Below are 14,064 nucleotides of genomic sequence, written 5' to 3'. Positions count from 1 at the left end.
CCTCCTGCTAAGAAGAACCTTGGGTATGTTGGGTCTATCAGACCTTCTGCTAAGTGTTAAGCAGAACCTTAGCCATGCATAAGTCCTCGGACCAGATGATGCGGGAAGGTTAACACTCCGTGACAACTCTACAAGTGTTTAAACTGAGCCTCAATCATGCTTCGGTCCTCGGACCAGATGATGCGGGAAGGTTAACACTCCATGACAACTCTACAAGTGTTTAAACTGAACTCAAATCATGCCTCGGTCCTCAGACCAGATGATGTGGGAAGGTTAACACTCCATGACAACTCTACAAGTGTTTAAACTGAACTCAAATCATGCCTCGGTCCTCAGACCAGATGATGTGGGAAGGTTAACATTCCATGACGACTTGTCAAGTGTTTAAACAGAACTTTAGCCATGCCTGACTCCTCGGACCACATACTTTGGGGAAAGTAACGTTCCATGATATCTGTTTATTTCTCACTAAATATCAAGACAAACCCAAGATTATAACCGACTCCTCAGACTGGTAGCTCTGAAATGTGCAATTTACAGTACAAATATAGGGCGCGTGAAACGGCACTCCCACAGGTGTAAATTAAAGGATCAAGTAGAGTTAACTCTTAAAAAATTCAAAACCCCACTTTTCTCCTCGGGTAAGAGGAAAAAATCGGAGTTTTGAGGGGCTATTGTGGGGTCATGGGCCCAAAATCATACAATGGGGCGTGAGGCTTTGGCCGAGAGCGCGGTAGTCCAAGTCCGAGGAGGAACATATCCTCGGACCAGCTAAAGCACAGTCAAATATAAGTCCTAAATAGTCAGAGTGACCTTCTAGGAAGTTCTAAAGGATAGGAACTCAGGAATATTTAAGGGAAAGTTGCTAACACCGTATTTATGTGGACAAGACCCTTGAACAGTGCTATCTCGGTTACCGCAACTCACAGAACACCAAAGAGGGTGTCTGATGAGACAGGCACTCAAGTATAGGCTTGGATGATCAACAAGTGGAAGGCCAAGATCGTTCAAAGGAGACTATATAATAGGAGAGACTCACCATGGAGAAGGGGCTGGGGGATTAAGAGAGAAAGCACTGTAGCAATCTCAAGAACTCCTGTAACCATTATCATCCAATATATACTAAAACAGAGCTCCTCGGATTGTGCCGAGGACAAACTTTCTTGTACAAACTTGGTTCGTTTCCGTTTGATTGCCTTGGAGACTCATTATAACTGCTATCTCATTCACTAAAGCCTAGTTCTTCTACCCACTCTTTACAAATTTATTGTACTAGGTTCACTAGGCTAGTATCCCATACATTTTAGGCCTGGGCTGAAAATCGTGTCCTTACAGGACCAAATCACAATTTAGCCAGAAATCTCAATGGATTTGACATCAGGCTTCTTCACCTCCACCTTAGGAACAGTCACAGTGAGAACACCATACTCCATGGAAGCCTTAATTTGATCCATCTTTGCATTCTCAAGAAGCCTAAACCTCCTCAAGAACTTGCCGCTATTGCGCTCCACTCTATGCCATATGTCTTTCTTCTCTTCCTTCTCCATTTTCCTCTCTCCGGTTATTTGGAGCACTCTATCATCTTCAACTTCAACCTTCACTTCTTCTTTGTTGAGCCCAGGAAGATCAACTTTGAACACATGGGATTCTCGGGTCTCCTTCCAATCCACATGGGTGTTAACCAAAGTAGAATTTTCTTTTGCAAATTGAGATTCCAATGAGAATGGAAAATCCTTAAAAGGGTCCCAAATCTCGAGTGAGAATGGGTCTAAGATGTTGCTTCGACAGCTACCAAAGAAGCTTGGAATTAGCGACATCTTAATTAGGAACTATAGTATAGAGAAAACCTTTGAAGTTTGAAGTAGTTGTTTGTTGGGATGCTTACAATGACACATGATTTCTGATTGGTTTGATAGATTAGAGAGTGGTAGCGAAATTTATAGGTTCGTGGAGGATTCCTCTGTTATTTTCTTAGGAGTTCTGGCTATTAGTCTTCTCTGTTTTCTTGACAAACTTTCAGGTTGATTCTAATTTTCCAAATGAAAGTTCTAGTATGATCTTTGCAGACCTTCTATGGATTTGGCCTACTTGGGTATTTCCTTGCGTTACTGATTCGTGTATTAGGCCTCTGTACAATTGCACTTACACGGATTTGGCAACATATTTAAACCCAACCAAGATTATAAAAAATGTGTATATATATATATATATATATTTGGGACGGGGTGGTATTAACTGATTAACATTGTCAAAAAAAAAAGAAAAAAAAGAAATGTGTGTCAATATCTATATATGCAACATTAATTCTTGTAACTTTTAATAAAAACACTAAAATTTTAATCAGTGTAAAATAATGGATCATTTAGAAAACAATGTAATTCATCATAAAAGTGGTATTTATTAAAACAATAATTTAAGGACAAAAATGTTCTCACTCTTTTGAATCTACTATTATTACAACTTGTTGTGATTGTTACTTACACAATAAAATTTGTATTAGTAGTTGGCCCATGTAAAATGATGTTGCTTCAATCGAAACTTTTTTATTTTAGAACTGCTCCAATTAAAACTTAACACCTTAATAAGTTGTGACAAAATTTGTGTATCTAACATTGTTCTTATTAAAAGTTGCAGCAAATCAAGGAAGAAGGAAAAATCATAATTGGCAAGGAAATGTATACACCCACACACACACACAGAGACAATCAGTTCCATAATTTTTTTTAAGGACTCTGGATTAGTAATGAACAGAAGTAGGGAGAAGTAACAAAAGTAGACTAAGATATGTTTGAGTAATTTACTAATGAAGTTGTATATTTGTGGGGTTGTAAATGAGTTGAGTTTACACGTGAACTCTTTGATTAACTTATTATTTTTCTATACAGTAAACACCTTAACTAAAATTTTGTACCGCCTTCACAATTCTTTAATAATAATTAATAATAATCACCCTCGGCGAGTTTTATGTAGGGACAGGAAGCACTTGAAGAGACCCATAACTTTAAACCAAGTGCCAAAAGATTGTAGATTCGAGTAATAGCAGACTTTACTTTGCAATGGTGGTAACCATAGGCTTATCCAAAAGTCTAAGTGGCAATGAATCATGAGGTGTGGGGGCAATGATTACACATGTGAGCCCTCTTATTTTGGTTCAAAAAAAATCATATATAATATAATATATTATATTATATTGAAGTCGAAGAAAAATCTTTATTTAAATTTGTTTTTAATTGTTGTTTAATTTTGCTTTACATGTCCAATTTAATTTTTTTATTTAGATGCCAAATAAGTCATTCATAATACTAAATGTAAAAGTAGAAATGACCACTTTACTCACCTAGGTAAGACTATGTTATTGTTGCTTCAATTAAATGTTTTTGTAAGCATTGGTTACAACCTAGTTAAAGTTAAAATAACATTATTTGAGTTCATGAGATAGACTAATTTTCATTTGTTAACTTATAAAAATTATATTTACCTAATACTATAAAAAATTATATATAATTATTTACTACAAAATAAAATGTTTTATATTATCAATAAATTACAAATAATAACATATTTTAAATAAATAAATAGATATGTAAATATATATGTAATTATATTTTTATGCATGGTAATGTGGTTGACTAGTAGCACACTTTGCTTTGCACTGGTGGTAACTATGAGCTTACCCAAAAGCCTAAGTGGTAATATATCGTGGGGCATGGGGCAATGATTACACATGTGAGCCCCTTTTTTTATTTTAAAAAAAAATCATAAATAATATATTATATTATATCATATTAAAGTCAAAGCACAATCAGTACTCAAATTTGTTTTTAATTGTTGTTTAATTTTGCTTTATATGTCCAATTTAATTTTTTTTATTTGGATGCCAAGTGAGTCATTCATAATACTAAACGTGAAAGCAAAGATTTACCCTTCACTCACCTAGGTAAGACTACTTTATCATTGCTTCAATTAAGTGTTTGTGTAAGCATAGGTTGCAACCTAGTTAAAGTTAAAATTACATTATTTGAGTTCATGAGATAGACTAATTTTTTTTTTGTAAACTTCTATAATTTAGATTTACCTAGTATATAAAAAATTATATATAATTATTTACTACAAAATAAAATGTTTTATATTATCTATAAATTACAAACAATAAGTTAACATATTATGAATATATATATTTAGAAATTTATACAATCCAATTTTAAGTCTATGTAATTGTGCTTAAGGACCAAGTTGGTTAGTTATAAAAAGTCTTGAACCTTCTTGACATTAGCCCAAATCTTAGGATTAGTTTATGTATTTTACCCATAATTATATTTTCATACATGTAGACACAGTTGTATATAATATTTTGTATTCAAGTTGAATGTCATAATCATGAGCACATTATTTGTTTGAATTATTTTTCTTAATATACTTATGGATGTTCATTTTGTTTTTTTTTTTTTTTTTTTTTTTATAGAAGAATTTTGAACTTTTTGTTTCCCTTGAGTTATTTCTTTGAACATTTTTTTTTTTATAATAATTCAAAGCCCACAATTTTATTCTAACACTTAACTTTTAGCCAGTAAAATATTAAGGTGACTTGGTTCTATTGCGATTCAACCAAATAGTAAAAGAAATCCACATATTTCCTTCATTGTGTCTATAATTTTATTTACATTGGATTTGCAAGTTGTGAGCAATGACCAACTCCTTATGTATATTACATATCTTTCACACGACTATACTACTCTTCTATATCAAGCTATAGGAGAAATATATTTAAGTTTCTTCCTAAATTTGTGGTAAATAAATGAATATAAACAGCTGAGTTCAAATTGTTCATAAGGAGGACAAAGAAGTTGATTTACAACTATAGATATTAGAGATATACATACACCAACAAATTTAACTTTTCACCCGTCGTATGATACTTTATTCATAGATTTGCATGTTAGCATACATAAAATTTCCATTTCAACACTTTGAACAAAATTTGTTCCCTCTAGTTAATGCCTATGAAGATCTAAGGAAACTAATTAAGATGATGTGTGGGAGATACTACTTCTCCCAGATCCTCTAGTCCTGATCAAATAAGACCTTTTTACTAAGGTAACATCCACATAATTTTTCTTGTTTAATAGATGAAGAGTCTTTTATACCTCGCGCATAAAATGCTAAGCTACATTATGCATGATTGCTGATCAAAACTTTGATGCCCTTTGCACTTAGAAAGATCTAGTTGACCGTTGGCAACTTCAGGAAGAAAGGAAATCTAATTAAAACTGTTAAGAGTAAGAACCAATTTTAAGCACAATATTTTTGCATTCCTTAGTACTTTCAAAACATTACAAAGTTTTTACATATTCTCTGTACAACATTTACTTGGGGGGACAAGTCATGAAAATTATCAAACAATGAAACAAACATTGAACTAAAATTTATTTTATGCACTTAGAATTTAAGGCCTATGTTTATATTAACTATGCTATATAGGGACCAAATCACAATTTAGCCAAAAATCTCAATGGATTTGACATCAGGGTTCTTCACCTCCACCTTAGGAACAATCACAGTGAGAACACCATTCTCCATGGAAGCCTTAATCTGATCCATTTTTGCATTTTCAGGAAGCCTAAACCTCCTCAAGAACTTGCCGCTGCTGCGCTCCACTCTATGCCACGTGTCTTTCTTCTCTTCCTTCTCCATTTTCCTCTCTTCACTTATTTGGAGCACTCTGTCATCTTCAACTTCAACCTTCACTTCCTCTTTGTTGAGCCTAGGAAGATCAGCTTTGAACACATGGGATTCTCGAGTCTCCTTCCAATCCACACGGTTGTTAACCAAAGTAGAATTTTCTTTTGCAAACTGAGATTTTGATGAGAATGGAAAATCCTTAAAAGGGTCCCAAATCTCGAGTGAGAATTGGTTTGAGATGTTGCTTCGGCGGCTACCAAAGAAGGTTGGAATTAGCGACATCTTAATTAGGAACTATAGTACACAGAAAACCTTTGAAGTTTGAAGTAGTTGTTTGTTGGGATGCTTACAATGACACACGATTTTTGACTAGTTTGTTAGATTACAGAGTGGTAGCAAAATTTATAGGTCAGTGGAGGATTCTTTCGGTATTTTTTTAGGAGTTCTGGTTATTAGTCTTCTTTGTTTTCTTGACAAACTTTTGGGTCGGTTCTAATTTTCCAAACGAACATTCTAGTATGATCTTTGCAAACCTTCTGTGGATCTGGCTTACTTGGGTATTTCTTTGCGTTACTGATTCATGTATTGGGCTTTTGTACAATTGCACTGACATGGATTTGGCAACATATTTAAACCCAATCAAGATAATAAAAAATGTGTGTGTATATATATATATATATATATATGGGAGGGGGTGGTATTAACTGATTAACATTATAAAAAAAAAAAAAAAAATGAAATGTGTGTCAATATCTGTATATGCAATATTAATTCTTGTAACTTATAATAAAAGCACTAAAATTTTAATTAGTGTAAAATAATGGATTATTTTGAAAACAATGTAATTCATCATAAAAGTGGTATTTATTAAAACAATAATTTAAGGACAAAAATGTTCTCACTTTATTGAATCTACTATTATTACAACTTGTTGTGATTGTTACACAATAAAATTTGTATCAGTAGTTGGCCCATGTAAAATGATGTTGCTTCAATCAAAACTTTTTTATTTTAGAACTGCTCCAATTGAAACTTAACACGTTAATAAGTTGTGACAAAATTTGTGTATCTAACATTGTTCTTATTAAAAGTTGCAGCAAATCAACGAAGAAGGAAAAATCATAATTGGCATGGAATGTATACACACACACACAAACACACAAGCAGTTCCATAATTTTTTTAAGGACTTCGGATTAGTAATGAACAAAAGTAGGGAGAAGTAACAGAAGTAGACTAAGGTATGTTTGAGTAATTTACTAATGAAGTTGTATATTGTGGGGTTGTAAATGAGTTGAGTTGAGTATTTAAAGTTGAGTTGAGTTTACACACGAACTCTTTGATTAACTTATTCTTTTTCTATATAGTAAACACCTTAACTAAAATTTTGTACCACCTTCACAATTCTTTAATAATAATTAATAATAATCACCATCGGCAAGTTTTATGCAAGGATAGGAAGCACTTGAAAAGACCCATAACTTCAAACCAAGTGTCAAAAGATTATAGGTTTGAGTAATAGCAGACTTTACTTTGCAATGGTGGTAACCATAGGCTTACCCAAAAGCCTAAGTGGCAATGTATCATGAGGTGTGGGGCAATGATTACACATGTGAACCCTCTTATTTTGGTTTTAAAAAAAATATAATATAATATAATATATTATATTATATTGAAATCAAAGAAAAATATTTATTTAAATTTGTTTTTAATTGTTATTTAATTTTGCTTTACATGTCCAATTTATTTATTTTTTATTTGGATGCCAAGTAAGTCGTTCATAATACTAAATGCAAAAGTAGAAATGACCACTTCACTCACCTAGGTAAGACTATGTTATTGTTGCTTCAATTAAATGTTTTTGTAAGCATTGGTTACAACCTAGTTAATATTAAAATTACATTATTTGAGTTCATGAGATAGACTAATTTTTGTTTGTTAACTTATAAAAATTAAATTTACCTAATACTATAAAAAATTATATATAATTATTTATGACAATATAAGATGTTTTATATTATCAATAAATTACAAATAATAAGTTAACATATTATAAATAAATAAATAAATAAATATATATATATATATATATATATATATATTCAAATCTAGTATTTGAGCCTCATATTCGTGAACTTGTTCACAAGCACTTGATTATGTTTTAGTTTAACTTTTTTACTAAATAAAAAATATAAATTTTTTTTTAAAGTTGAATCTAAATTATTTATGTATAATTTGGTTCATTTACATCATTCCACATTAGAGAGATACATACACCAACAAATGAGCTTTCTCACTCATCGTAATTTATAATCATACAATTAACATGTTGACATTTTATAAATAAGTCATACCAAGTGCATAAAACTCTCATTTTTTGCAGGGATTGAAAAAGGTCATAGTAAGTAACCTTCCTTCCAATTTGTTTTACAAAGGCCAATTTCCAAACTCAAATAGGAAACCTACTGCTTTGGCTGAATGACATTTGTTATCATATCAAGCTCAACCTCTATGTTGGCATAACATAGCATGTATAAGAAATTTCGATATCTTCAGTTTGAACAAAATTTGTTCACACTAGGTAAACCATGGGAGTTTGGGAAACAAAAATATATTGAGGGTAGAAAAACATAAGAAGATGCGTGAAAGTGTCCCATTAAAAGGGATAAATTCTAAGATCTTCATGGTGGACAAGTGATGTAGTCCACCATTCCAGTAAAAGACTCACTTTTTTAAAATTGTGCAATTTTAAATAAAAACTAAATATTGACTCAGCAATTTTAAATAGGTAGAAGTATTTTATTAAAATGGTGAATAAATGACATGGTCCGCTGTGAGGACTATATAATTTCTCCTTAAAAGAAATAATGTAATTTTTCCTTAAAAGGAATAATGGGTTTGTCAGTTGATTGGGTAATCCTATCCTACATAATTAGTGGTAAGAGGTAAAGTTACCTACCAATAGATGAAGAATCTCTTAGCTTCCACATAAAAATGGTTATCTACATTTAGATCTTAATTTTTTTTTTTTTTTGAAAGAATGATAGAAATTTTATTGAAACCAATTCAGAATAGTACAAGTAAAGCCAAAACTACAAAAGTTTGGCGTGGGGGGATAATGACTACATGACCCCGATGGAAAAGGCACTAATGTACGCCTATATCAACTATCTATTTGTTGTGCTGCCATACAAGTTTTGTATTCTATTAACACGTTATTTGCCCTCTCCATAATGACCCTTGGCTGAAATTGAACATGATCAAAATAGTATTTATATCTGGCATTCCAAATGCTCCAAGCTGTTACTGCCCACCTGTCTAAATCATCTGCTTCCAATGCTGTTTGCATTTTTCTGAATAGCAGGAAGAAATCGTCCACCTCATTGCTGCATTTCTGCACTCGGCCTCTCATCAAAGCCCACACATTCTGTGCAAAAGGGCAAGTCCAGAGCACATGTGATGTTGTTTCCGGTTCCTGCCGACAGATATCGCATGTTGCCTCAATTCGAACTTTCCTTCGCCATAGGTTGTTCCTTGTAGGTAGGCAGTTTCTACATGCTCTCCGTATGAAGTTCCGCACCTTTGGGGGGACATTTAACTTCCAAATTCTTCCCCATGTTACACCATGTTGCCGAGCCGACGAGTGTTCTGCCCAATCTCCATGTTTCAGTTTGAGAGCAATATGGTAAGCAGACTTAACCGAGAATTGTTGTGTCTTGTTCGCTGTCCATATTAGGTTGTCCTGTGAGTCAAGGTGATTAAGTGGGAGTGCTAAAATTTCTGCACATGTGCTTTGGGTGAAGGTAGCCACCAACTTGCCCCTATCCCATTGTCTTGTATCATGGTTGATCAAGTCACTGACCCGCAACTGCTCATCAGGTTCATTGAGGAAAACTGGTTTATTCTGTAGCCATTTGTGTGATTGGACTCCAATGTTTTGGCCATCTCCAACCCTCCATGTGGACCCTTCTCTTATGACATCTCTAGCAGCCAAGAGTGACCTCCAAACAAATGATGGATTTGGTCCCAATTCAACCAACATAAAGCTGCAGTTTGGGAAATACCTTGCCTTGTAGACCCTATAGAAGAGTGAGTGGTTGTTATGAATGAGCCTCCAAGCTTGCTTAGCCAACATTGCCAAATTGAAAGCCGATACATCTCGAAACCCCATTCCTCCCTTCTTTTTATATGTTCACAATTTTTGCCAATTGATCCAATGAATCTTCCTTTCCTCCTTTGTTTGTCCCCACCAATACTTTGACAAAATTGAATTGATGTTGTCACAAATAGATTTGGGGATTTTGAACAACCCCATGGAATAAGTTGGTATGGCTTGTGCCACCGTCTTAATTAGGATCTCACGTCCAGCTTTGGATATAAACTTCTCCTTCCACCCCATCACCCTCTTAGTTATTTTTTCTTATAGCTCTTTAAAGGTATTTACCATAGATTTTCCACTTGCAATCGGTAGACCCAAGTATTTCTCTGTGTTTGACATAATTCTTGCCCTTAACAATTGTTGAATTGCTCTTCTCACCTCCAGCTTGATATTTGTGCTAAAAAACAATGAAGTTTTTTGTCTATTGATGCTTGTCCCGATGCCGCCTCATAAATCTCCAAAAGGTCCAGTAACCGCTAGCATTCCTCCACGGTGACTCGACAAAATAGGAGGCTATCATCTGCAAACAATAGGTGGGAGATGCAAACCCCCTGTCGGCTAGATTTTATGCCTCTTAACTGATGGCTTTCTTCGGCTTTTCTTAGCATAGCTGATAAGCCTTCAGCACAGAACAGGAACAAGTATGGTGAGAGTGGATCTCCTTACTTTATACCTCTTGATGGGGTGATGAAACCTTATGGTTCCCCATTTATTAGAATGGAGTATGAGGTAGTGGTGAGTGTCTCCATGGCCAAGTGCACCCATCTTGGGGCAAAACCCAATTTTAGCATTATTTGTCGCAAGAATCCCCACTCCACCCCATCATAGGCCTTGCTGATGTCCAACTTGACTGCCATTTGTCCCATCCTCCCTCTTCTTCGATTCCGCATCCTGTGTAATAACTCATTGGCTACAGTAGTGTTATCAGTAATAAGGCGATTAGAAACAAACACACTTTGAGCATCAGAGATAACCATAGGGAGTATAAGTTTCAAGCGGTTAGCTAGGACCTTTGAAACAATTCTGGAAATTACATTGCCCAAACTTATTGGCCTATAATCAGATATGTGTTTGAGATCATTATTTTTTGGGATCAATACAATATAGGTATAATTCATCTTTTGCAACATATGACCAGAATTTAAAACTAAAAGGACCACAGTTGTTACATCTTGACCCACAATATGCCAAAACTTCTGAAAAAAAAAAAAAAAAACATACCATCGGTCCAGGTGCTTTTGATGGATGCATTTGAAACAAGGCTTGAATAGATGAAATCATGAAAAGACTCACAATCATTAGTCACAGCTCCTGCGGCGGTTGTTGTTGTTGTTGGTGTTATTTTTTATTTTCATTTTTAATTTTAATTTTGTTTTTGGGGATAGATTTTTTATTAAGGTATTATCCGCAGATTTTTCTTGTTTTAAATTTTTAATAGTTGAAGAGTCTCATACCTTGCACATTTAAAAAAAAAAAAAAAGAAGAAAAAAAAGCTATGATACATTTAGATGGTTAATCGGAACGTTGATGCGCTTTGATCTTAGAAAGATCTGAAATTTGTTAGAATCCACAGAAAACTGATGGAATCATACACATTAAAGTATCTGATTTGATGTTGTAAATTTGAGGAAGAAAGTGAAAACAAACTGAAGAGGGTCGAAAACATTTTAAATAATCTGTTTTTACATTCTTTAGAACTTTCAAAACAAACCAAAGCGTTTATCAAACAAACATAAAACTAAACACCTTCCAAGAGAACTATGACTATTTATTTTCTGCAATCAAAATTTTTATTTTTGAAATCTTCTGCAATCACAGATTAAGGCATATGCTTATATAATAATTACTATGGCAATATAGATACCAAAATCACAATTTAGCCAGTAATCTCAATGGACTTGACATCAGGCTTCTTCACCTCCACCTTAGGAACCGTCACAGTGAGAACACCATTTTCCATTGAAGCCTTAATCTGATCCATCTTTGCATTCTCAGGAAGCCTAAACCTCCTCAAGAATTTGCCGCTGCTACGCTCCACTCTATGCCACGTGTCTTTCTTCTCTTTCTTCTCCGCCTTCCTCTCTCCGCTTATTTGCAGCACTGTGTCATCTTCAACTTCAACCTTCACCTCCTCTTTGTTGAGCCCAGGAAGATCAGCTTTGAACACATGGGCTTCTGGGGTCTCCTTCCAATCCACACGAGTGTCAACCGAGGCAGAAGTTTCTTTTGCAAACTGAGATTCAGATGAGAACGGGAAATCCTTAAATGGGTCCCAAATCTCGAGCGAAAATGGATCCAAGATGTTGCTTCGGCGGCTACCAAAGAAGCTTGGAATCAGCGACATCTTAGTTACTAAATACTGTAAAGAGAAAACCTTAGCGGTTGTTGTTTGTTGGGAAAGCTTACAGTGATACTTGCGACTTCAGATTGGTTTGGAAAGAAAGAATGTTTTGTGTATTTATAGGTTCTTGGGAGCTGGGAGGATTCTTCAAGTGTTTTCTCGCGAATTCTAGAAGTTGTTTGTCTCCTCGATCTGGTCTCGTTAACGAACTTTCTTGCTTTTTCAATGAACTTTCCAGTTTCTCTAGCATCTTTGAGAACTTTCTGTTGGACCTAGCGATTCTAGCCCAGTGAGTACTGGGCTGTGCCACAATGCCCACAAATACCCGTATTGGGCCTAATCCATTAGTCATCCAAAGTTTTGTGAACGCGGAATTTTTTTTTTTTTTTAAATTTATTTATAGCAAAAAGTCAAAAAAGTCAACCCAAAAAAAACATGGAAACTTACAAGATACTCTTGGCTCGGTATTTTCGCTGCACATTTATATAATAATAATAATAATAATAATAATAATAAGCGAAATTGAGAGAAACTTAAAATAATAAATGAAATTGAGAGAAACTCAAATTAAAATTTCAAATTAGAAATCTAATTTTACATCATGTGTCATAAATTATTTGAGAGATGTTACGTCTACAACATTTTTACAATAAATCACAGGTGGTTAGTTGTTATTGGTTCAAATTTCAAATTAACGCTAAAATTACTTTTTTATCCCAATAATAACAACTAGTAACAACTTGCCACTTAGAATTTGTTGTAAAAATGTTGTAAACATATCATTTCTCAAATTATTTATTCTTAAAGAGTTGTATTTCTTAATTTTAGAATTAAATGTTGGACCATATCATAAATATTCATCCAAGTGAGTTATTAAGTACAAAAACCAAAGAGTTTAAAATAAATGAATTGTAAAAAAAAAAAAAAAGTACTTCACAATAATTTAAAAAAAAAAAAGAACAATTTATATTTTATACCTAATAATATCCTTACAAAATTTTTTAAATAGTTAACAAAATATAAAATGACTATCAATAGTATTTAAATTATATATATATATATATATATAATTATATTATACATTTTATTATATATCTTTAAGTATACTCATGCATATGCATGGGGTTACAAGTTAGTATAAATAATAAATCTAACCATAAGTTTAATTAATATAATCTCCTATAACGTGAGATGAAGGAGATCCACGTCGATTTAGTTCTTGAGCACTAAATAATTACTTTTAAAATTATATATTTTCTCTTCTCAATAGTTTGTATTTAATATAATTTGAGTGCACATGCATGAATATGTAACTCAATACAAAGTCATATTAATTCTTATAAATTGTTAAATATTGAAGTATTGAATTTAGACAAAGTAATAGAATGCAAAGCTAGCACATACCATCAACTAAAGCTCTGTTGATGTGCTTGCCAAGACGAGTTGTATCAGGTAGAATTTTTGTAATCCATTACACACCTCTAATGTATTTTCTACTCGTTTAATTTGTGATAAGTACATATTGGCTAATGTCCATTTTTAATTAATAATAATCACCATTGGCTAATGTGGTGCAGCGATAGGAAGCACTCAAAAAGACCCATCACTTCAAACCAAGTGCCAAGAGATTGTGGGTTCAAGTCCTAATATTGACCCATACTTCCTAATATGAAGAAATCATGGCAATGAGGTTGAATAGTAGGCTAGCAGCACACCTTTCTTTGCACTAGTGGTAACCATGGGCTTACCCAAAAATCTAAGTGGCAATGTATTGTGGGGCGTGGGGTAATGATTACACACATGAGCCCTTTTTTTCTTTTTCTTTTTGTTCTAAAAAAAATCATATATAATATAACATCTTATATTATATTAAAGTCGAAGCACAAT

General features: G+C 33.5%; 3 protein-coding genes across 3 annotated transcripts; all 3 read right to left on the bottom strand.

The window, feature by feature from the left end:
- Nucleotides 1-1,349: 1,349 nt before the first annotated feature.
- On the bottom strand, nt 1,350-1,823 carry LOC115993703 (18.2 kDa class I heat shock protein-like). Its single transcript, XM_031117695.1, has one exon. The coding sequence runs from the start codon at nt 1,815-1,817 to the stop codon at nt 1,350-1,352; it is 468 nt and encodes a 155-aa protein (XP_030973555.1). The 5' UTR covers nt 1,818-1,823.
- Nucleotides 1,824-5,493: 3,670 nt separating this feature from the next.
- LOC115993617 (18.2 kDa class I heat shock protein-like) lies at nt 5,494-5,967 on the bottom strand. Its single transcript, XM_031117592.1, has one exon. It carries the CDS (start codon nt 5,959-5,961, stop codon nt 5,494-5,496), a length of 468 nt encoding a protein of 155 aa, XP_030973452.1. The 5' UTR covers nt 5,962-5,967.
- Nucleotides 5,968-11,580: 5,613 nt separating this feature from the next.
- LOC115985763 (18.5 kDa class I heat shock protein-like) lies at nt 11,581-12,322 on the bottom strand. The gene has a single exon (XM_031108665.1). It carries the CDS (start codon nt 12,178-12,180, stop codon nt 11,713-11,715), a length of 468 nt encoding a protein of 155 aa, XP_030964525.1. The 5' UTR covers nt 12,181-12,322; the 3' UTR covers nt 11,581-11,712.
- Nucleotides 12,323-14,064: the final 1,742 nt, after the last annotated feature.

Source organism: Quercus lobata, chromosome 1 (genome assembly GCF_001633185.2).
Source record: "Quercus lobata isolate SW786 chromosome 1, ValleyOak3.0 Primary Assembly, whole genome shotgun sequence".
Classification (NCBI taxonomy): domain Eukaryota; kingdom Viridiplantae; phylum Streptophyta; class Magnoliopsida; order Fagales; family Fagaceae; genus Quercus; species Quercus lobata.
This window is presented reverse-complemented; position numbering and strand designations above follow the sequence as displayed.